Below are 24,974 nucleotides of genomic sequence, written 5' to 3' on the forward strand. Positions count from 1 at the left end.
TTTATGTGTGTTTTGCCTGCATGTATGTAAGTGTACCATGTGCATGCCTGGGGCCTGAGGTAGTTAGAAGAAGGCAACAGATAAAACTAGAGTTACAAGATGGTGATACGCCACCATGTGGGTACAGGGACCTGAACCCAAGTCCTCTGGAAGAGCAGCTAGTGCTCTTAACCACTAACCCATCTTCCTAACCCATTTATGTATGTATGTATGTATGTATGTATGTATGTATGTATGCACGTACGTATGTGTGAGTGTAGCCGGGCGTGGTGGCGCACGCCTTTAATCCCAGCACTCGGGAGGCAGAGGCAGGCGGATTTCTGAGTTCGAGGCCAGCCTGGTCTACAAAGTGAGTGCCAGGACAGCTAGGGCTACACAGAGAAACCCTGTCTCAAAAAAAAAAAAAAAAAAAAAAACCAAAAAAAGTATGTGTGAGTGTGATTATTTTTGAAGCAGGGTTTCTCTGTTTTATAGTTCTGGCTGTCTAGGAACTCAATATATAGATCAGACTTTCCTTGGAGACCACTTGCCTCTCCAAGTGCTAGGATTAAAGGCGTGTGTCATCAAGCCTGGGTTTTTTTTTTAGCATTTTTTTTTTTTGTCACTGGCTTAGTTGATTTACAATGTCCTAACTTGACTGACTTGGACAGTGCATGGAAGGTCTGGTGATGTCTTCATCCACTGTGTCTAGAAAGCCTCTCTTGCTTCATGCTCTTTGCAGCCATATGACCAGACACATGTACATTTCTATTTTCCTGCAAGGCCATGTGTTCATTACTTAAACAAAAAAAAAAAATTAAAGTTCATTTTGTATGGTGTGACCAAACATGTGGAGGTCAGGGGACCAGCTGAGGTAGTTGCTTCTCTCCTACTATGTGGGTTCTGGGGAACTCAAGTCACCTGGCTTGGTGACTAACAGCTTCTGTTGTCGAGATTGTGTTACTTGCTATCCAAACACCTGCTAGAGCAGCTACTTTCTAAGTGTTTTCATCTATCTGCTGACATTTCACTTCAAATAGCCACACACAATGGCAAACCGCTCTGGCTTTTCCTGGCTCATTGGCCACCCTCAAATAACTGTCAATACATGTGCAATTAAATGTGTGAGTGTTCAGTCCAGAAAACCACCTTAAGACTTCTTGCTGGGATCACTCCTATTACCAAGGGCAGTGCTAGGAACACTCAACAAAACAGAGACTACAGGGATTGAGGACTGAGCTCTGGCTACATGGGTGATGGAAACAGAAAAGTGGATCACCTGAAGGTTAGCTACTGGCCCCGGGGTGGAATAAACACCAGGAATGGCTGACGTTAGTCACTATGGCCTTATTCTAGACCTTTTGATGGACCATCATCTGTGTGGGTAGTACAAAATAGGCTGGAGCTAAGAATGGGCTGAGAGCTGAGGTGTTGAGAGTCTCGGCTTGTTAGAGTCATAGTCAAATTCCAGGCTGAAGCCAGAGAGTCTTCTCTTGAAGTTTTCCATCGTTGGCTTCAACTGGCTGAGCTCCAGCAGGTACCATTTGTACAGGGAGTGTGTCCGCATTCTGTACATCACAGAGCGGGCAGGGAAGGGTGGCTAAGAGATCTGCGAGCAAAAGACGAATAAAGGTATGCTCTCCATTAAGCCACCTCTGAGTGCTACTGCCATCATAGTCCTGAGTCAGCGACTAAGAAGGGAGCTTTCATCTGCGGACCACCGAGCATCCGGGCAGGAGCGGCGGAGCTGGGCTCCCAGTGACGAGGACTCTCCTCCTCCTGCGTCCCAGACAGCACAGAACTTCTCGCGTCTGCGTCCGATTTTTCCATTGTGGCAGCGCCTCTCCATCTCAGGATCCCTGTTTCCAGGACTACCTCCTGGTGACGTCAAGGGGCAGAGAGAGGTTCCAGACCCCTGAGAACTCACTTCCGAGAGCCCTGCGTAGCAGTCCGGCGCCCCTGTCCCTGTCCTAGGGCTCAAGCGCACTCGGACTCCGCATCCAGTGCAGTTCACAAGCAGCGCCCAGACCGCAAGCTGCGGACGCGCACCGACTTCCTAGGAACGCGTTGCTGCGAGCGTCGCCCAGCAACGACTTTTCCAGCGCGGAGAAGCGGCCAAGTACAGAAGCCCGGAGAGCGCACGCGCTTCTCGCGCGGGAAGCGGTGCATTATGGGAGGCGCGCGCTTTTGCCGCTTCCGCGAATATGGCGGCGCCGTAGTCAGGGCGCGGGATCCTGGAGCGCGGGGAGGCTGCAATGCGCAGTCCGGGCGCGGTAATGGCGACCCCGGATCAGAAGTCGCCCAACGTTCTGCTGCAGAACCTGTGCTGCCGGATCCTGGGCCGGAGCGAAGGTACGCGTCCCGGGGCTCAGGGCTGTGGAGGCTGAGCGCCATGACCCCCGCCGGCCGGGTGCTGTTCTCCCCGGCCCCCGGGAAGGAAAGGGGTGCGGCTCACGGACGTCCCTGCCCTGGGGGCCCGGGCCGGAGCTGCTGTAGCGGCCGAGTTTGTTTTGGGGTTCGTCCAGACAGCACGGCAGCCTGCAGCTCTGCTTCTGCGTGCTTCTCACTCTGCTGTCACCTTTGCCTCTGGTGATGATGAGTCCTGGTTAGATGATGCTTGCTTATTCCTGGACAGTTCAGCTAGGGAATAATGCTTCTAAGAAGCCAGAACCCCCCAAGGCAATCCTGCCCACTTTACCCGTACTGTCGCCGCGGTAGTTGGGGGAGTAGGGGGTGGGGGTGGGTGGGGAAAATGTCAAGGATCTGGTTTCTTGAAGCTCATTTTGGAGATGTAGTGGGGACGCGTCTTGAGGGAAGGTTTTAGTAATTGACATGACTGGGTTGCCTTAGAATGTTGAGACAAATCGCGCAGGTTTTCAAGGGAAGACTTTAAACAAGAACTGAGTTTTAAAAACCGAGAGAACCTTTTGATCTTTCATAATTTGTAACAACCTATGTAACAACTTGTCAGGGTAGAGGATGAATTACTGTGTCACTACTAAACCGTTGACTTAACTCTGCTCTTGCTTTATACCTTGTAGTGTTTCACTGTGCAGTTTGTTCATGTAAGAAATCTTTGAGGCTTCCTCGACCCTATTATGCCATGAGAGATGCTCCTGTCTAAAGGAGGGAATGTGACTAGCGCGTTGGTGAATACACAGTGTTTGTGGGTGATAAAGGGCTAGGGAGAAGGTGGATAGGAGGAGCTTAGAGTTCCAGTATCTGGGGAGAGTGTGGGGGCGGGGGGGGTAGTTTACTTTTCTGACGGGAGTGAGCCAGTCATAGGCAAAATTAGATAACTAAGGCTTAACACGCCATACCATCATTTTTCTTTTATTGCATTGGGTCCAAAATTTTTACCTTCCAGAAAGAACCTCGTAGTTATAACTAGATTTTGAAGTTATTCATTATGAATTTCTAAATTGGAATTTTACATTAAGATCCCTCTTGATAGAAGTTTCACAGCCTGCAGGTGATTGAAATGCTGCTTTAAAGCAGAATCCTGGATCCTCCCATTTCCCACCCCCATTTGTGATTATGTCCTGTGAATCGCTGGACTTTCAGGGAGATCCAGGGTAAAGCTCATTAAAGATGATGCTGTCTTCGCTGTGGATGGAGTAGAGGGATGCAGAGTCAGCTGGGTTCTCTGCCCTCACACACTTTGTTGGTTATTTTGTTGTGCTCTGACAGGTGTGTAGCCATAGCTAATTGTTGTCATCTCTTTTTCCTGATTCTGTTGAGCATGACTTCTTGTTTGGCCATTCAGATCTCTTCCTAAGGTTGTATTTTATTTTGTTTTCTTCGTAACATATGTTCTTGCTGGGTTGCTTACCCTTATAACTTTGAGTGTTCTTTATTTATCTGGGTACAGTGTTCTTTATCTGCTTTCTCCACAAGGTGGAAGGCAAGGATGGATCCCTGATGGATCCCTGAAAGCAGTGCTTTGAGTTCTGCCTTACTCCCCAAATGCTCCCCTGGAAGTAAGAGGAAAAAAACAAAACAAAAAACACTTAACATTATCATGATTTGGATGTCATGTGAAGAACTGTTATCAAATCCAAAGTCATAAAATTTCTTTCATCTTTTTGCCCTAGAGAGGTTCTGTTCTATTGTTATGTGCGATATGAGTTAGTTTTTTGTTAAATGGTACAAGTTGAGACTATTTTTGAGCCTACCAAAGGAACCACCTTCCCTTAACTATACTCGTCTTATTCTTGTCTTGAAGACTGAAAGTGTTGAAGTGGAACCTTTAAGAGTGTTGATAGAGCCGGGCGTGGTGGCGCACGCCTTTAATCCCAGCACTCGGGAGGCAGAGGCAGGCGGATTTCTGAGTTCGAGGCCAGCCTGGTCTACAACGTGAGTTCCAGGACAGCCAGGGCTATACAGAGAAACCCTGTCTCGAAAAAAAAAAAAAAAAAAAGAAAAAAAAAAAGAGTGTTGATAGCATGGGCTGTTGTTCCAGACCAGTAAGAGCCAGGGTTTGTGTAGGAGAGGGCCTGGTGTCAGTACACATTTTAAAAGCACCTAAAGTTCAGAATGGTTTATATTTACAAGAAAATTGTACACACATGGTTCTCTTTTGCCCAACACCATCTCTTCTGGTCTTAGTGTCTGGCTTACTGAGGTGCAGTGTCACAGTCAATAATAATACATTGATATTGTTGATGCAGAAACACAGTTGTTGCCTCAAAGGAAGTTAAGAGGTGATTAATTTTGGAACTAAGCATAAGTGACTATGGTCTAGTAACACAGTTTCAGGTTACCCCTAATGCCTTGTTTCAACGTGATTAACAGTTATATGAAGTTTAATAACAGAATGGCATAAAGTCATAAGTCAAGGCACTTTTCAGATACACTGGCATGAACATCAGGTACGTGGGTTAAAGCAAAATGGGAGTGTCTGTTACTGGGCTCAGGTACTATTTGATGACAGTCTCATGTTAGGGTTGGTGGAGGCTGGGTTCTCTACATGCCAAAACACAGAGGAGGACAGTGAATGAGTCCTTTAAGAGGGCTTAGGATAGATGGCCAAGACAACTTATTAGCTTGAGACCTGCAACATTCTGTCCAGCTGTCTATAATCACAGGCCTTCTAATTAGTCAGTCAGCCTGGTAGAATCTCTAACATGGGCATGACTTTCTTGGGAAGTTCAGTTCACAGTATTGACCAAGCTCCATGCTTTTTAGGCTCCTTCAGGTGTTGCTTATTACCCAGGGCTCCCTCTCGTGTGAGGCCACTTGTTCTTATTCTTTGTTTGTCATTCTTACTCTTATTTGGGTCCCCGTGGGCTCCTCTGGACTTGGATCTTTCCCGATATTTGTTTTGTTTTTGTTTGGTGAGCTTGGCAGTTTTGAAGATTAAAGATTGTAGACTTGTCTGATATTTTCCCAGTGACTGAGTGGGATTCTGTCTTGGGGGTGGAAATTCTGGGCCTGGAGTGCCATTTTCACCACACGGTGGCAGGCATAGCATGCTCTGTCATTGTTAATGTTGTTCCTGACTGCTTCACGTGGGCGTCTTCTCTGGAAGCACATGTCTCTCACTGATGGAGCATTTCTGCCGAGTGGATGTTCCTACAAGAATGTCAACATTAGGCCTTCTTTCAGGTTTCTGGGGGTCAGTGCCGCTATCCCTTGTAGTTTTATCTCTGAATGAACACTTTAGTTTAGAATGAACAGTTTAGTTGTTGCCGTTTGTAGATTTTGTTGTGCAAACTAAGATTATTGACTTCAAGTCTGTCTAGAATATCAGATTTTCATTTTCATTAAGTTTATTTTCAGAATTTATTTATTTATTTTTTGGTGGCATGTATATTATGAATCGATTGGTCTCCAAATACTTTGTGTATTGGCTAGTCCTGTATCAACTTGACACAAGCTGTAATCCTCTGAGAGGAGGGAACCTTGATTGAGAAAATGCCTCCTTAAGATGGGGCATTTTTTTTTTTTTACAGGCATAGGGCATTTTCTTAATTACTGATTGGTATGGAAGGACTTAGCCCACTGTGGGTGGTGCCATTCCTGGGCTGGTAGTCCTGGGTTCTATAAGAAAGCAAGATGAGCAAACCATAAAGAGTAAGACAGTAAGCAGCACCCCTCCATGGCCTCTGCATCAGCTCCTGCCTCCAGGTTCCTGCCCTGTCTGAATTCCTCCCCTGACTGTCTCAATTGAGGAACAGTGATTGGAAATGTAAGCTAAGTAGACCCTTCTCCAAGCTACTTTTGGTCATGGCACAGCAATGATAACTCTAAGACACTTAGTGATTTATTTTCAGATTTGATACTGATGTCTAGTTTAATTGTCTTAGTGTTGGAGAATATATGATTGCTAATTACAGCTACTGTTTAAAAATCTGTGTGCACCTGTGTGTGCAGTCACACACATATCAGTATGCATGTTCACTCATGTGTGAGCACAAGAACACACGAGTCTGTGGAGCAGAGGACAACCTCTGGTTCCAGGCCTTGTCTTCCCCTCTTTTTGAAACATGACCTCTTGTTTGCTTCTGTGTTCACCAGGCTAATTGGCCCAGGAGCTTACTCTTTCCTTCCTCCCCTCCCTTCCCCTTCCTCTCTGTATTCTGAATGCTGTCTTCAAATGTCTGATGGTATTTAGGCAGGAAGATGGTCAGGGCAGCCTTTTCTAGTTGTCATACTTTTTAGTTGGGGTCCAGCTGGTGCTGCAGCCTCCCTGCCACTGTCTTTTCTCCTGGCTCCTCTGACTGATGACCACCCTGTGCTGACTTGCTGTGTGTGGTACCCTCTGAGGCTTGCCCGGATGGGGATCCAGTTGTCAGGTTGCTGGGATTTGGGCAGGCACTGGCTTTCCTCCACACACACAGCTCCTTCCTTTGCCACATAGATCCTGAGAAGGACGGCACTCCCTTCTCGAGCCACCCGGGGCTTCTACAGAGTATATAATGACTCTTCTTGACATTTGTCCCTGTGGGAGGTTAGTTTTAATTGCCATTCTGACACAGTATAGCATCACTTGGGAGTGTCAGTGAGGGAGGTATGACTTAAAGCTTCAAGCTCCTCTGCTGCCTTGATTTTCCTTCTGTGGTGGACTGTGCCTTGATCTCTGAGCTAAAATAAACCCATTCTCCCTTAAGTTGCACTTGTCAAAGTATTTTATCATAGCAAAGGAAAAGGGCTTTCTCTTGGGAACTTGGAAAACACTGCTGAGAGAAATGAGGACAGTAGAGGCCTGGCTCCTGAGGCCTCCGAGAACAAGGGCTGTGTCAGGAAATGGGCCAGGGACAATCCTATGATATTCAATAAGAATCTGACTTCATTTTACCACCACTGTGAGACCTTGAATGAAGTTGAATTTAAAGATAATGAACTACTCGTTAGAAAGGAGTGTGGACAAGCTTCAAGTCTTTGACAAGAAAGTGCAGTCAACACAGCAGCTGCAGGGATCAGCACCCTGAGAGAGCAACCTGGCTGTCCACACTGGGACTTGAGGACGTGTTTCCCCAGGGTCAGCACACACAAGCTCATAGAACTGTGGTCCACGGTGGCAAGGCTGCACCTCTGAATGGTGCTGTCTGTGTGCTATTGGTCTTGAAAGTGTGAAAGACACAGAAGAGAGGAATGGTGGAGAGCAGCTGAGGTCAGGCACTGTGTGGCAGGGTCGAGGCCCCAGAGAGCAGCAAGGCCTCAGAGGCCACTGTGAGGAGCTTGAAGATAAAGCATACGCTGTAGTAGAGACCTAGGAGTGTTGGGGATGCCAGGATCACAGGATATGTGCCAGGAAGAGCTACAGGCATGCAGTGGCGCTGGACTAAGTTTGAAGGAGAAGCTTAAGGGCTAAAGGAATGGGGCTGTCTGAAGCTTTGGAGCCCAGCCGGTTTCATCACGAGGCCCAAATGCTGGACATGGGACTGCAGGATTTGGTTTTGGCCACATTGGATTTGGGGTTTTGGTTTGATTATTCCTTGCTATGCCCTTGATTGTTTCATTTTGGAATGGAATGTTTATTCTGTGCCATTATATGCTAGAAGTATATACATTTTTGATTTTTATAGGAGTTCACAATTCAGTGTTTTAAACTTGTTAAAGTTTGAAAAATGTCAAGACTTTGGAGACTTAAAGTTAGAATGTATTTTACATTTACAGTATGAGGGTGTCTTAGGGTTTATTGCAGTAAATAAACACTATGACCATAGCATTTCTTATAAAGGAAATTTTTAACTGGGGATTGCTTACAGTTTCAGATGTTTAAACCCCAATTATCGTCACGGTGGGAAGCATAGTGGCAGGCAGGCAGCCATGGTGCAGGGGAAGGAGCTGCAGGCAGCAGGAAGAGCAGAGCCACCAGGCCTGGCTTGGGCTTCTGAAACTCAAAGCCCATCCCCAGTGGCACACTTCTTCCAACAAGGCCACACCTCCTGATCCCTCTCAAGCAGCACCATGGCCTGATGACCAAGCATTCAAATATAAGAGTCTGTGGAGGGGGTATTCCTATTCAAATCAGCACACTTTAGTCCCTGGCCCCCGTAAGCTTGTAGTCATACCATAGTGCAAAATGCATTCAGTTCAACTTCAACAGTCCCCATAGTCTATAACAGTTGGAGCACCATTTAAAAGTCCAAAGTCTCTTCTGAGACTCATGTCAATCTTTTAACTGTCATCCCCTGTAAAATCAAAATGAAAACACAGATCATATACTTCCAACATACAATATCACCGAATATACATTATCATTCCAAAGGGAGGACTGGACCAAAGCAAGACCAGGAACTAGCATGGCAAACTCCAAACTCTGCATCTCCATGTCTGATGTCAAATGTTCTTCAGATCTCCAACTCCTTTCATTTAAAGCATTCAGATGCTTTCCTGGTCCAAAGTCCCAAAGTCCACATTCTGCCAAAGGTCAGGCCTGTCACAGCAATACCCCACTTCTGTCTTAGTCAGTATTCTATTGCTGTGGAACAAGGCACCATGACTATGGCGACTTTTTATAAAGGAAAGCTTTTAATTGGGGTTTGCTTACAGTTTTAAAGATTGAATGCATTATCATCATGCCCAGCTCCCTTTCTGTACTCTTAATAAACCCATGATCCTCTGTCTAGGGAATGAGACACCCACAGTGGTGACAGGCAGGCAGAAGTGGGAGAAGGAGCTGAGAGTTCTTCATCTGGATTTGTTGGCATCAGGAAGAGCAGCAGCCACTTCCTGCGTGGGCTTCTGAAACCAACAAGGTCACACCTCCTAATTCCTCTCAGTTAGCACTACGCCCTAATGACCAAGCATTCAGTTATAGAAGCCTATGGGGGCATTCTATGCAGACTACCACGGAGGGCAACATGAGACTGGGCACAAAGAGAGGAAGGGTATAGGTTAAAGTGATATGTTGTGTGTCAGCTTGGCAAGAGGTGAAATTGTGGTGATTCGTTTTTTGGTTTTTCGAGACAGAGTTTCTCTGTGTAGCCCTGGCAGTCCTGGAACTCACTCTCTAGACCAGGCTGGCCTTGAACTCAGAAATCCGCCTGCCTCTGCCTGTGGTAATTAGTTTTATTTATCATCTTGACTCAATCTAGAATCATCTGAAAAGTCAGTCTCAATGAGAGATTGTCTAGGTTGGCCTGTGGGAACGTCCTTAGGGAATTATATTGATTTGTGGGAAGTCCTGCCTACTGTGGGTGTCACCATTTCCAGGACAGAGTATCATGGCTTTATTAAGAGTAGAGAGAGAGAGCTGGGCATACAGTTTTAAATTCCTTGCTTTCTTGACTGGATGTAATGTCACCAGTTCAGGGCCCTGGCTCTTGACTTCCTTGCAGTGATGGATTGTAACTTAGAATTGTGAGTCAGATAAACACATTCTCCTTTGAGTTGCTTTTGTTAGTGTATTTATCAAGGCAACCAAAAACAAGGGCAGTCCCACTCCCCTTCCCATTCCTGACCTTGCAGACATTGGGTTTCTAGTTTAATAGTCTTTGAGTCAGTGCCACATGCCCATCTGTTCTCTAGCTTTTCTCTCTGGCTTCACATCTGCCTTGGTAAGTGTATGTCCTTATTTAAAGTGCTTTATTCTTTGTGTGTGTGTGTGTGTGTGTGTGTGTGTGTGTGTGTGAGTTTTAGAAGGAAGCAGAGACAAACCTATGTTGTGACTCTTCTCCACACAAGTTGTGCCTCTTTCTTCCTGGAGCTGAGGGCCACTCAAGGCTCTCTGCCAGGCTTCCTTTCTAAGCCCCATGCCTGGTCTGTGACTTCAGTCACTCCTTTTAAAACGACTATGGTTCCAGTCTGGCTTACCTCTAGATTTTTCCATATCTCTGCTGTCTTTTACAAACGTTATAGAACTCTTTTGCTCAAGCCATTGATTTCGTATGACTTTTTTGCCCTCTGAGTTAAGGCTGGGGAAGGGTGTTTGCTCCCTTGACCTGTGTGCTCTGGTGATGAAAGCTGTCAGGTTATAACTTGCACCCTTCCGCTTGCCTTCCAGCCGATGTGGCCCAGCAGTTCCAGTTTGCTGTGAGAGTTATCGGCAGCAACTTCGCTCCAACTGTTGAACGAGATGAATTTCTAGTAGCCGAAAAAATCAAGAAAGAACGTATGTATTTTTCTTAACTATTACATGTTGGATTGTGAAACTTGTGAAAACTTATTTCTACATGACATGTGTGTGTGTTTGTATGTGTGTCTTTATGTATTTGTGCATGCATATATGTGCACATGTGTGTCTATGTATGGTCAGGTATATGTGTGTGTATACTTATGTATATATACATATGTATGTATATGTGTCTGTGTTTATGTATCCACACATTTATGCATGTATATATCTATATACACATTTGCATGCATGCCCATACATGTATGTGCTATAAGTGCTATTCTCAAGTATGTTTTAATAATAGATACTATTAAAAATAAGGACAGTTTAATTTTTTTCTTGGCATTATAATTATTAAAATATAGTGAAGGTTTATTTTAAACTGTCATAACTCTGTAATTTAGTTTTCCAATACAAAAGAAAAAAGGACTCACTGTCACTTCTTACCTCTCTGATCTGCAGTATCTAATGCAGTTAACCGCGCTCAGAGGCATTGCTGCCTTTTTCATTATCACCGTCAGACCTGCAGCACTTAAGAGCTGTGTGAGCGTCTTACTTCTGAAATGGCACTTCAGGCTCTCTTAAGCGGTAGCCCCTGGAGAAGAAGGTTCTCCTCCACTCATAGCACTTGGTTTGGGTTGGTTGAAGTCGGCTCTGCCACCCCTCCCAGCTTCTGAAGTGCTTCATGGAGTCTAGACTGAGTGACAGGCAGTCCTCAGCAATCTGTGGGAGAGCAGTCCTGGTTTTGTGGGTGTGTGAGCATGCTGAAAACGGGGCCTTTCAGGGGGACTTAAACCCTGCCGTGGATAGTAGCCAGCTTCTCCTACTGGGGCCTACTGTTAAACTTCCCAGATGAAGGGGGCTTTGGTTTCCGTTCTACGTTTTTGCCAGTTTGGCCACAGCACTCCTAGGAAGTCATTCTGCTTGACATAGTATCCTGCCCTGAGCTGTTGCATTAGGAATTGCATGGGTCAGTGATCTGTGTGGATGTTATCTTTCAGAGCTTAACACAGAGTCAGGGAGTGGAGGCTGTGGCCCCACAATGATTGGACCTAGTGCCTTCTTTGCCTACTGAAGCCTTTAGCAGTGTGGCTTTAAGGACCCAGCAGCTGGAATGGCAGTGATCCTGCAGTGAGCCTCTTTGTCAGTTGCTTTCCTGTGTGGTTTTAAGTTACCCATAATCAACTGTGACTGGAAGGCAGCGGTGGGAAAATACATCCCAGATACAGATGATGCACAGACTGTCAAGTCCTACCATCCCAAGGAATGCATGTGTTGAAGTCTCATACCACCCCACTGCTTCCTGCCTTGCCGAGGAGCCATCTCTGTTCAGCATGCCCATGCTCTGTGTGCTGCCTGCCACATTGTCCCATGAGTCACCTTCTCAGTCACCAGAGCCAGGGCTATGCGTCTCATGGCAAGGCTGCCTTCAGACTGCCATCCTTCTACCTCACCTCCTCAGATGCTAGGAATGTGGGCTGCCTTGTTTTTCTTAGTGGCCCCAAGGCAGAAGGATCCTGACCCCTGTACATCAGGTTTGCTAAAGCAAGTCAGAGTGCTTCCTGCACCTGAAAGATTGGGGTTGGTATTGGTGGAGGTTACAGGCACCCCGCCCCCGGCCTTAGGCCCTATCTCACCGGTTAAATAAGTAGAAAAATAACAGTGGGTATGTAGCCTGTTACTGAAGATTGAAGCCTACTTTCCTTCCGTGCCTGTCAAGTTTCTTATGGAAATGTAAAGTCTTTTCATGGCTGCTTACACTCTAGATCACTACCAAGAACCTCACTATCTGGTGTCATATGAACAGGATTTCCTTGGTGAATTTGATTTCATGGCCTCCTGTTAAGCTTATTGCCAGTGCGTGTCATAATGAAGTCATTACTATAGAGTTTCAGGAAGTCATGTAATAATCAAAAATGATAAATGGACAATAAAAATAATATTGAAAATAAAATTAATAATGATATTAATGGATTGACATTTAGTTTGAAACAGTGATTATTTTACACTGAAGCAATTTGGAATACTTCTGGACATGTTGGCAAAAATGTTAGAATATGATTTTTGTTGGGGATGGGTGGACAAGGTCTCATCCTTGTGTAGCCTTGGCTGGTCAGTAAAGCTGGCCTTGAACTTACAAAGAATCACCTACCTCTGCCTTCTGAGTGCTAGGGTTAAAAGCATACTCTGCCACACCTGGCTAGAATGTGGCTTTTTAAGTCAGATGAACTGCCATGTTTGCTGATCCTATGAATTTGTAATTTCCTAGATAATGTCACTCTCCATTCCTCCCTCCAAGTACCTGGTATCAGTTAGTAGGGTTGACGGTGGTTTGCCTCACTGTGGATCCATATGTGAAGACAGTCCTGTCTTTATCCCAACCCAAGAGTTCATGTTTTATGTATATCAGAGCAGCAAGGCGAGCTGACCAAACCGATGTTGCTAAAAGTCTCCTTGCCCCATTCTTTGCATTCTTGTGCTCAGGATTCTTTTTTTTTTTCTTTTTTTTTTTTGGTTTTTCGAGACAGGGTTTCTCTGTATAGCCCTGGCTGTCCTGGAACTCACTTTGTAGACCAGGCTGGCCTCGACCTCAGAAATCCACCCGCCTCTGCCTCCCAAGTGCTGGGATTAAAGGCGTGCGCCACCACGCCCAGCTTCAGGATTCTTTTAGCATGTCCTAGTCTGTTAGTGCAGACGCAGTGACTTTCCTAACACTGAGCTGTATGTGCAACTAATAGGCTTAATTAATTCATTTTCTAAACTTCCAGTTATTCGACAAAGGAGAGAAGCGGACGCCGCACTGTTTTCAGAGCTCCACAGGAAGCTTCATTCGCAGGTACAGTGAGGTCTTCTGGGAGTCTGTGAGTGGAGAGCGGCTCTAGGATGCTTGGATGCCCTTGGGTGCTGTCCTTTAAAACTCCCTGTGATCACTAATGGCTTTTAGTTGTAGAGAGTGCTTCCACTTGAGAGATTCAGTATTGGAAGTGTTAGTTGGGCTTTCTGTTAAACTTCTGATGTGTGTCCTGGACTCCCCAGTTTGCATTGCAATTCCTCGATGGCATTGCCAGGAGTAGGCGTGCTGGTGGGTGTGTACACCTGGCCCCGCTGCAGCAGAAGCCCCCATGGCTGATGCAGTTGTCTCTGAGCGCATTTTATCGCCATTGTGATAACTAAAGGGAAATGTCTTCCCAAACTAATATTTTGATAACGATTTGTCAGCTCCTGTCAAAGAGTTACTTGTGCCACGGGGTAGATTTTGTGGTTTGTGACCGTGAGGAACCGAGTCCACCCAGCATTCTACCCGCTCTGCAGAGAGTTAAGGGCCTGGATTACTGTTTGCGCAGCAGGTGCTGTCCGGCCAGGGCTGTGGAGACTGAGCTGGTGGTGTTCTTCTAGTCCTCGCCTCTGCGGCCTGAAAATGAGCTCCGTGCTTGCTGAGAGCTTTGATTCCTCAGTGCACTTTCATGTACCTTCACTGGGGAGGGACACTTCTCCATCTTGGCAAGTGCTTAGGAAGTAAGATCGAGAGCTTTCTGAGCACCCATGTCTTCCAGGGAATGTACTGTAGTATCGCTTTTACTTGTCTTCAGTCTCTCTTCATCTGTGAATGACTTCTGCACTTGAGATGTGACATGGGAGTTTAGTGTGCTATAAGTAGGCGGCTGCTTGGCCTTGCTGGGGTCACGGAGATAGTTTTATGCCCCAAAGCCTGTTGTGTATGTTGCTGTGGCCACTGGATGGAGGTGCCCTTGGGAAATTGAAATTTAAGAAGGCTGTTTTCTAACTGTTTGAAACTCTGTTTATTTCTATGCTTGCTTGCTTGCCTGCTCCCCCTCCCTTTTTTTTTAGACAGTTTTTAACCGTTTAACCCAGGCCATGCTGAAGCTCGCTGTGTGGCCCAGATTGGCCTTTCTGCTCTGGTCTCCCCAGTTCTGGGATTACAGGTATAAGCCACCTCAGCTGGCTCTTAAACATTGTTATGATGGTGGCCAGCCTCCTACAGCTACCGCACAGAACAAACGTAGTTGAATTTTTCATGCTGGAAATGAACTAATAACTAATGATGGAGACAATGGTCTAATACTAAAGCAGGAAGTATGCCCAATAACTAATGATGGAGACAATGGTCTAACACTAAAGCAGGAAGTATGCCCAATAACTAATGATGGAGACAATGGTCTAACACTAAAGCAGGAAGTATGCCCAATAACTAATGATGGAGACAATGGTCTAACACTAAAGCAGGAAGTATGCCCAATAACTAATGATGGAGACAATGGTCTAACACTAAAGCAGGAAGTATGCCCAATAACTAATGATGGAGACAATGGTCTAACACTAAAGCAGGAAGTATGCCCAATAACTAATGATGGAGACAATGGTCTAACACTAAAGCAGGAAGTATGCCCAATAACTAATGATGGAGACAATGGTCTAACACTAAAGCAGGAAGTATGCCCAATAACTAATGATGGAGACAATGGTCTAACACTAAAGCAGGAAGTATGCCCAATAACTAATGATGGAGACAATGGTCTAACACTAAAGCAGGAAGTATGCCCAATAACTAATGATGGAGACAATGGTCTAACACTAAAGCAGGAAGTATGCCCAATAACTAATGATGGAGACAATGGTCTAACACTAAAGCAGGAAGTATGCCCAATAACTAATGATGGAGACAATGGTCTAACACTAAAGCAGGAAGTATGCCCAATAACTAATGATGGAGACAATGGTCTAACACTAAAGCAGGAAGTATGCCCAATAACTAATGATGGAGACAATGGTCTAACACTAAAGCAGGAAGTATGCCCAATAACTAATGATGGAGACAATGGTCTAACACTAAAGCAGGAAGTATGCCCAATAACTAATGATGGAGACAATGGTCTAACACTAAAGCAGGAAGTATGCCCAATAACTAATGATGGAGACAATGGTCTAACACTAAAGCAGGAAGTATGCCCAATAACTAATGATGGAGACAATGGTCTAACACTAAAGCAGGAAGTATGCCCAATAACTAATGATGGAGACAATGGTCTAACACTAAAGCAGGAAGTATGCCCAATAACTAATGATGGAGACAATGGTCTAACACTAAAGCAGGAAGTATGCCCAATAACTAATGATGGAGACAATGGTCTAACACTAAAGCAGGAAGTATGCCCAATAACTAATGATGGAGACAATGGTCTAACACTAAAGCAGGAAGTATGCCCAATAACTAATGATGGAGACAATGGTCTAACACTAAAGCAGGAAGTATGCCCAATAACTAATGATGGAGACAATGGTCTAACACTAAAGCAGGAAGTATGCCCAATAACTAATGATGGAGACAATGGTCTAACACTAAAGCAGGAAGTATGCCCAATAACTAATGATGGAGACAATGGTCTAACACTAAAGCAGGAAGTATGCCCAATAACTAATGATGGAGACAATGGTCTAACACTAAAGCAGGAAGTATGCCCAATAACTAATGATGGAGACAATGGTCTAATACTAAAGCAGGAAGTATGCCCAATAACTAATGATGGAGACAATGGTCTAACACTAAAGCAGGAAGTATGCCCAATAACTAATGATGGAGACAATGGTCTAACACTAAAGCAGGAAGTATGCCCAATAACTAATGATGGAGACAATGGTCTAACACTAAAGCAGGAAGTATGCCCAATAACTAATGATGGAGACAATGGTCTAACACTAAAGCAGGAAGTATGCCCAATAACTAATGATGGAGACAATGGTCTAACACTAAAGCAGGAAGTATGCCCAATAACTAATGATGGAGACAATGGTCTAACACTAAAGCAGGAAGTATGCCCAATAACTAATGATGGAGACAATGGTCTAACACTAAAGCAGGAAGTATGCCCAATAACTAATGATGGAGACAATGGTCTAACACTAAAGCAGGAAGTATGCCCAATAACTAATGATGGAGACAATGGTCTAACACTAAAGCAGGAAGTATGCCCAATAACTAATGATGGAGACAATGGTCTAACACTAAAGCAGGAAGTATGCCCAATAACTAATGATGGAGACAATGGTCTAACACTAAAGCAGGAAGTATGCCCAATAACTAATGATGGAGACAATGGTCTAACACTAAAGCAGGAAGTATGCCCAATAACTAATGATGGAGACAATGGTCTAACACTAAAGCAGGAAGTATGCCCAATAACTAATGATGGAGACAATGGTCTAACACTAAAGCAGGAAGTATGCCCAATAACTAATGATGGAGACAATGGTCTAACACTAAAGCAGGAAGTATGCCCAATAACTAATGATGGAGACAATGGTCTAACACTAAAGCAGGAAGTATGCCCAATAACTAATGATGGAGACAATGGTCTAACACTAAAGCAGGAAGTATGCCCAATAACTAATGATGGAGACAATGGTCTAACACTAAAGCAGGAAGTATGCCCAATAACTAATGATGGAGACAATGGTCTAACACTAAAGCAGGAAGTATGCCCAATAACTAATGATGGAGACAATGGTCTAACACTAAAGCAGGAAGTATGCCCAATAACTAATGATGGAGACAATGGTCTAACACTAAAGCAGGAAGTATGCCCAATAACTAATGATGGAGACAATGGTCTAATACTAAAGCAGGAAGTATGCCCATAGAAATAGCCAGTCTAGCTTTCTGATTAAACAAAAGAACTCCAGCTCTTCACAGTGCAAGGCTCACTGATTCTCTCTTTGTCCTGTTCTCTGTTCAGTGGGCTCCTCGTCTGCTGTGTACACCGTGGGTGCTGTGGGTGCCGTGGGTGCCGTTGGTGCTGTGGGAGGAGGGCTCAAGGGTGCAGGTTGTTTTCAGAGCCGGAGCATCGAGGATCCAGGTGTGACATAAGGCAGTCCAGTTGAGCTAAGTTCCAGTGTGGCCAATAGCAAGGGCGGTGGCTTGTCTGGGGATGAAACCTGTGTACAGCTGGGAATGCTGAGACAGTGGTGGTGGGGTGAGGGAAGGCAGTAGTGGGCAGGTGCTGGGTGAATCTTTGCTTTCATATTTTGTCTACACTGAAAGTCCAGTGGACGCAGTGCAGGAAGCTGTGCCTGTGTCTAGGCCCTTCTGGCAGGAATCTGAGCTGTCTGGTTGTGAGGGCTGCTGTGGGAGCTCAGCCCTCAGCCCTGCCACAGTGGCTGTTCTTCCTCTCTTTGCTCCCCCAGGTGGATTGTTCCATACCATCTGAGCTTCAGCTGGAACTGGCTGCAGTGCCGGGGAGCTAGCCGGGTTGTGGGGATGGAGGCAAGGGTGAACTGTGGCTTGATGGTGTCCCCAGTCCTGTCCTAGGGCCCTGGTGAAGCCATCTTGGCTCCTTGGAATGGTAGCTTCCTGACTGCTGCAGCCTCTTGTTTTCCTTTCCCTATCTGTACCTCTTCACTTGGCTGTCAACACCTGTCCCCTCTGGTAAAAGCAGTGTGGTGGCACACTCCTGTATCTCAGAACTGGGAGGCTGAGGTGGGAAGATCAGTTTAGCTGCTCAGAGAGGAAGTGGGAGGGAGAGAGGGGACTGTGGGGGGCAGACAGGGTCCTGGCAAGCCACTGACCTTGTGAACCCTGTCTCCTTTCTTTTTTTTTTTTTTTTTTTTTTTTTGGTTTTTCGAAACAGGGTTTCTCTGTGTAGCCCTGGCTGTCCTGGCACTCACTTTTGTAGACCAGGCTGGCCTCGAACTCAGAAATCCGCCTGCCTCTGCCTCCCGAGTGCTGGGATTAAAGGCGTGCGCCACCACGCCCGGCTCCCTGTCTCCTTTCCTTCATGTCCTCCAACCACTCCCTTGCTGGATAAAGTGCTATACCCTGAGGAGCACAGCAAAGGCTCCAGCCTTTCCCCCGAGTGCGATGCATATCCTATCATTGTTTTTGTAGTGTCTGGGCCCCACTTCTAGTCTACAGATCTGTTCATGGTTTCTGCTCCTCATGCTGAGTTTCTAGAGATTCCTTGGGGACCCAGCTGTGCAAGTTGCTGCATGTCTGTTTCTGTTAGAAGCATCAAGGTGCTCACCAGGGTGGAGTGCTTTCCAGTCTTGTCTTCTCTTTCCATAACACTCCTTTCTGCTCCAAATGGGGCATCAAACAAGAAGACCAGTTTACTTTTCCCCTTAGAGACAAGGTTATAATATGTAGTCCTGCCTGGCCTTGAACTCACAGAGATCTGCTTATCTCTGCCTCCTGAGTGCTGGGATTAAAGGTGTGTGCCAGCATGCCCAGCTTAATCCACAGATTTTTGGTAATTACTTTTATCTTTAGAGGGTTTGGTAAATTTTACTAATCCAAAGCAGGGTAACTTTGTAATGTGTTTCTACAGTGGTAAGAACCTGGGGGTGTTGGTCCCAGAGAAGACTGATCATGTCCAGTCTTCTGGGGGTGGGTCCATGCATGACCTGTGAAGTGAGCTCAGATTAAATGTCAACAGGTGAATTTTAAAATGGATGTCTGGTTTGGAAATAAGTATAGGAGAGAAAATGAAACAAAGTTGATACAATAGCTCTTGTAATACTATTTTTTATCTAAACAGGGAGTTTTGAAAAATAAATGGTCAATCCTCTACCTCCTGCTGAACCTTAGTGAGGATCCTCGCAAGCAGGCCAGCAAGGTGGGTGAGCGAGCCCCAGCGTGGCCTGTGGGGTGGCTGGACCGTGTGCCACAGGAAGAAGAACAGTGGGACAAAGCATAAGGCCCGTCTTCTGGAAGCCACATATTTTTTTCCGACGGCAGCTTCCAGAAGATGTGTTTCAGAATTGTTGTTCTGAGCTCGCAGTGTACATTGAGCAGCCCAAGTTCAAAGAGTTGACACCGAAATTCGGAGCATCAGTTTGGAGGGTCTACAGTTCTTGAGCTGGGAGCATCTGTCGCTGTCATACCACAGGCTTCCTGCTCTGAACCCCTTACAGGATTTCCCAGAGCCTCTGGCTCCTCCCTGCTGTGGGGTCTAGTGCAATAGAATGTTCTGCAGATGTTTGACTGGCAAGAAGCTGAGGAGTGTGGATGGAGGAGTTGTCCCAACCTCCTTATTATGTAGCAGTGATAGACTTATTATAAACTTGTTTTACGTTGGAGTTTAGAGAGTGCCTGATACTGTCAATTACTAAAGTTGAGAAACATTTTCATTGATGTGTTTGAATTAGTGTGAGAATCAAATCCAATTGCAGACATAGCTTGGGACTAGGAATATGAAAGTGCTGGGTTTGCAGCCGCTGTGCAGTTCCTTACGTATGTGTCTACACGCGCTCATTTCAGGTGACCAGCTATGCTTCCTTATTTGCGCAAGCGTTGCCAAGAGACGCTCACTCGACGCCTTACTACTATGCCAGGCCTCAGACCCTCCCGCTCAACTACCAGGACCGCAGCACACAGGCACAGAGCTCTGGCAGCCTGGGCAGCAGCGGCATCAGCAGCATCGGCATGTGTGGCCTTAGTGGCCCCACACCTGTGCAGCCTTTCCTTCCCGGGTAACTTGAGCTCACACACACAGATACACATGTGCGCGCGCGCACACACACACACACACACACAAACTCTCTCTCTCTCTCTTTCCCTCCCTCCCTCCCTCCCTCCCTCCCTCCCTCCCTCCCTCCCTCTCTTTCTCTCTCACCACAGGAACCAGAAGCAGCCAGCAGGGGCTTATGCACTTACCACCCATGCTGCCAGGGTGCCGGTGTGGCTCTCAGTGTTGTAGGTCTGTTCCCAGGGTTTTAGCAAGCTGTTCTTGTTGGACTCAGAATTTTAAGAAGTAGCAGGGAGACTCCTCCTTAGGTTGTGGTTTTCAGACTCTCGTCCGTGCTGTGAGCAGAGAGGGTGGCAGCTCAGCGAGGCAGGGTGAGCCTCTTGCTATTGTCATTCCTGGGGACCACAGTGGAACAGGATTGAGCTGGATGGTTCTCCAGAGGAGCATTGGTCAGAGCGTCAGCATCAGAAGCTTGGTGCTTTGCACATGGGCACGCTGGAATCCCTCATCACTGAGTTCTAAGCTTTCACTGACAGTACTGAGGGTGGACGGTCTGTGCCACACACAGACCGCTCTGTGGTGAGCCAGCACGTACAGCTGACCCAAGGACCATATTAGGCTGAGAGGATCTCATCTGTGACCTTAGAATTTAGAGTGCTTATTGCTGTCATGAAAAGTTGTATAGATAATTTTGAGCAGAATTGGGCTCTTATTTTATATTTACTTTTTTTTTTTTTTTTTTTTTTTACAGATTCAGCATTACTGAATGCTGTTGCTAAGCCTGTGCCCACAGAGGGTATTGTAGGACAGGACTGGTAGTTCTCATATGGAGGGTAGGGCAGGATGGGAGTGGTGGTACTCCCCATAGGGAGGGTGGTGCTCCTCATAGGGCGGGTCCCCAGAGCACTGTGCCCAGACCCCTAGGATAGTGAGTGCAGGTCAGCGCCTGTGGCTGTTTTAGTTCTGAGAAGCAGTAGTTTTGTTACAGTTGTCACTGGACATAAACGCCAGGCTCTTAGATTTTCAGAGCCACTGTTATGTATTCCCTGAGTTCCTTTTGCCTTTCATTTTGTGTATTAGTAAACTTTTCAAATGGATTAAACTGTAGTCTAGTATGCACACAGGGTGGGGTGGGGGCACAGACGGGACAGGGCCCAGGTGTTGAGACCTGTCAACTCAGGAAATGTAGAATGAATGAAAGGCCATGATCGGACTTAAAATAGAGTAGGATTTCAGGCTGTTTCTGTGTAGGCATGATGCATCTGTGTGTGTGGAGAACTCAGGTAGAGAGTGTGGATGTCGGGCGAGACGTCCAGATGGGTCTGAAAACTGGGTCGGTGTCCAGGAACAGTGCAGGGACCTGGAACAGACTGTTATGGGGACATGTGGTTCTGGAGAGCCCTGTATCAGATCTATAAAGTAATGTAGTCAGTGTAATAACATAAGGAAAATTTCTAAGTATGTTCTGTCTGCTTATTTGAAGCCACAAATGTTTCTTTCTTACTTTCTCTAGACAGTCTCATCAAGCTGCAGGAGTGGGCGATGGTCTGCGACAGCAGTTGGGGCCTCGTCTGGCGTGGACTCTGACTGGAAATCAGCCTTCTTCACAAACCCCTACCTCGAAGGGTTTCCCAAATGCTCTTTCTCGAAACCTGACAAGGTCAAGGAGAGAAGGGGATCCGGGTGGTAAGATGTGTTTTGTCAGTTAGAAGCCAGCACCTCATCTGTAGTGATTCCTTAGTGTTCATGGAATGAAGCCTGGGTCCCTGCTATGGCCAGGTGCCTCGTGAGGTTACTTCACGTTGGCCGCTGGTCTGTTCCTTCTCTGTTGCACTCTGCCTCCTTGTCCCAGTCCCCTCCCCATCTAGTCTGACATCCCTCCTGAGAAGCCACACAGATCATCAAGGTTACTTGTGCCCAAGTCCAACCTCTGGAGAGGGGTGTCTTAGTCAGGGTTTCTATTCCTGCACAAAACATCATGACCAAGAAGCAAGTTGGGGAGGAAAGGGTTTATTCAGCTTACACTTCCATGCTGCTGTTCATCACCAAGGAAGTCAGGACTGGAACTCAAGCAGGTCAGGGAGCAGGAGCTGATGTAGAGGCCATGGAGGGATGTGACTTTACTGGCTGGCTTCCCCTGCCTTGCTCAGCTTGCTTTCTTATAGAACCCAAGACTACCAGCCCAAGGATGGCACCACCCATAAGGGGCCCTTGGTACTTGGTAAAGGCATAAATACATCTTTTCAGTGAGAGTTCCAGAGCTGTACCTGCTGCTTACAAGAGATATATTTTGAGTAGAGAGTTATAGACAGGTTAAAAGTAAATGGGTGGATGTTGTATGGTTGTGAAATCAACCACAGGGGGCAGAGCCTCTGTAGAATAGACTTAACATAGTGAGATGTAGGTGGGCCTTTTGAATAGGGAAGGATAGGGAAGGTCTATTCTTAAGGATGGTTCAGTGAGTCTGGTGTGAGTGCTAGGACAGACTACGCCTGTCCACACCAGTGTGGACAGGGGAAGGAGAGCAGAGGAGTCCCCGCTAGCTAGGAATGGGCAGGGCTGCCATGTGAGGCCGACGGACACTGATGGGTGGTTGCAGCCTTCCTCCCCACAGCATGAAGGAGTGCCCGAGCTGCATGCTCTGCTGTGCTCCTGACCGTCTCTGGCTTCCCTCAGCATCCTGGCTTCTGGGTGTTCTGCCTCCTTGCCCTCATTTTTGCCTAACACCCTAAGTTTATTGTGGTATTTGTTCAGAAGAACTGGGAAACTGATGTCCTTTCTGAGCTATGAACTCCCGTTTCTTGTGTTAGGAAGATCCTGATCTCACCGTGTAGTAAGCTGGCATTACACAACTCCCCTACCGTGCACTCCCTCTGGTTCATTTATGGTTTTGTCTGTCTGATGGTCACAGGACAGCTTGTCCTCAGAGGCCTTCAGGGGGACCCTCTCAGAAATCCCACAACTTCCTGTCTTGACATTTCTTTTGCTTCTTGAACTCACTTCCCGAGTTGATCTCTGTGGTCTGGGAGCAGATGTGTAGTGTGCAGCTAATCAATTATGCAACTCATTTCATGTGGAGTGTGCTCCTTACTGTCTTACAAATCTTGTTGCAGGCACATTGGAAGTTACTGAAGCTGCTCTTGTGAGAGACATTCTCTACGTATTCCAGGGCATTGATGGCAAAAACATCAAAATGAGCAGCACTGAAAACTGTTACAAAGTGGAAGCGAAGGTATGCTAACAGAGCCTGCTGCAGCGTAGGTATGCTAACAGAGCCTGCTGCAGCGTAGGTATGCTAACAGAGCCTGCTGCAGCGTAGGTATGCTAACAGAGCCTGCTGCAGCGTAGGTATGTTAACAGAGCCTGCTGCAGCGTAGGTATGCTAACAGAGTCTGCTGCAGTGTAGGTATGTTAACAGCCTGCTGCAGTGTAGGTATGCTAACAGAGCCTGCTGCAGCGTAGGTATGCTAACAGAGCCTGCTGCAGCGTAGGTATGTTAACAGCCTGCTGCAGCGTAGGTATGCTAACAGAGCCTGCTGCAGCGTAGGTATGCTAACAGAGTCTGCTGCAGCATAGGTATGTTAACAGAGCCTGGTGCAGCATAGGTATGCTAACAGAGCCTGCTGCAGCGTAGGTATCCTAACAGGGCCTGCTGCAGCGTAGGTATGCTAACAGGGCCTGCTGCAGCGTAGGTATGCTAACAGGGCCTGCTGCAGCATAGGTATGTTAACAGAGCCTGCTGCAGCATAGGTATGTTAACAGAGCCTGGTGCAGCATAGGTATGCTAACAGAGCCTGCTGCAGCGTAGGTATCCTAACAGGGCCTGCTGCAGCGTAGGTATGCTAACAGGGCCTGCTGCAGCGTAGGTATGCTAACAGGGCCTGCTGCAGCATAAGTATGCTAACAGGGCCTGCTGCAGCGTAGGTATGCTAACAGGGCCTGCTGCAGCGTAGGTATGCTAACAGGGCCTGCTGCAGCGTAGGTATGCTAACAGGGCCTGCTGCAGCATAAGTATGCTAACAGGGCCTGCTGCAGCGTAGGTATGCTAACAGGGCCTGCTGCAGCGTAGGTATGCTAACAGAGCCTGCTGCAGCATAGGTATGTTAACAGAGCCTGCTGCAGCGTAGGTATGCTAACAGGGCCTGCTGCAGCATAGGTATGTTAACAGAGCCTGCTGCAGCATAGGTATGTTAACAGAGCCTGGTGCAGCATAGGTATGCTAACAGAGCCTGCTGCAGCGTAGGTATCCTAACAGGGCCTGCTGCAGCGTAGGTATGCTAACAGGGCCTGCTGCAGCGTAGGTATGCTAACAGGGCCTGCTGCAGCGTAGGTATGCTAACAGGGCCTGCTGCAGCGTAGGTATGCTAACAGGGCCTGCTGCAGCGTAGGTATGCTAACAGGGCCTGCTGCAGCGTAGGTATGCTAACAGGGCCTGCTGCAGCGTAGGTATGTTAACAGAGCCTGGTGCAGCATAGGTATGCTAACAGAGCCTGCTGCAGCATAGGTATGTTAACAGAGCCTGCTGCAGCATAAGTATGTTAACAGGGCCTGCTGCAGCGTAGGTATGCTAACAGAGCCTGCTGCAGTGTAGGTATGTTAACAGAGCCTGGTGCAGCATAGGTATGCTAACAGGGCCTGCTGCAGCATAGGTATGTTAACAGAGCCTGCTGCAGCATAGGTATGTTAACAGAGCATGCTGCAGCATAGGTATGTTAACAGAGCCTGCTGCAGCGTAGGTATGCTAACAGAGCCTGCTGCAGTGTAGTATGCTAACAGCCTGCTGCAGTGTAGGTATGTTAACAGAGCCTGCTGCAGTGTTCAGAGGTAGAGCCCAGGCACAGCTCCTTACCCCATTCCTGGGGCTGGGCAGATTGGGCACCAAACAAGTTGCACACCCTATTTAACTTCTTGCCCTGGCCATTTGTGGCTAATAAGATCTGTCATGGTCCCTC

General features: G+C 46.7%; 1 protein-coding gene across 1 annotated transcript in view; it reads left to right on the forward strand.

The window, feature by feature from the left end:
* The first annotated feature begins 2,164 nt into the window (after positions 1-2,164).
* The window catches only part of Tubgcp3 (tubulin gamma complex component 3), a 61,057-nt gene continuing 38,247 nt past the window's right edge, over positions 2,165-24,974 (forward strand). Inside the window, exons 1-7 of the mRNA XM_085844205.1 lie at positions 2,165-2,331; positions 10,433-10,540; positions 13,312-13,379; positions 19,093-19,170; positions 19,815-20,026; positions 21,536-21,708; positions 23,136-23,254. Of these exons, the coding sequence (XP_085700331.1) occupies positions 2,235-2,331; positions 10,433-10,540; positions 13,312-13,379; positions 19,093-19,170; positions 19,815-20,026; positions 21,536-21,708; positions 23,136-23,254 (855 nt within the window). The 5' untranslated portion in view covers positions 2,165-2,234. The remainder of the gene's footprint in view (positions 2,332-10,432; positions 10,541-13,311; positions 13,380-19,092; positions 19,171-19,814; positions 20,027-21,535; positions 21,709-23,135; positions 23,255-24,974) is intronic.

The sequence above is a fragment of the Mus caroli genome, unplaced genomic scaffold (assembly GCF_978045245.1).
Source record: "Mus caroli unplaced genomic scaffold, Mus_caroli_1 scaffold_10, whole genome shotgun sequence".
Classification (NCBI taxonomy): domain Eukaryota; kingdom Metazoa; phylum Chordata; class Mammalia; order Rodentia; family Muridae; genus Mus; species Mus caroli.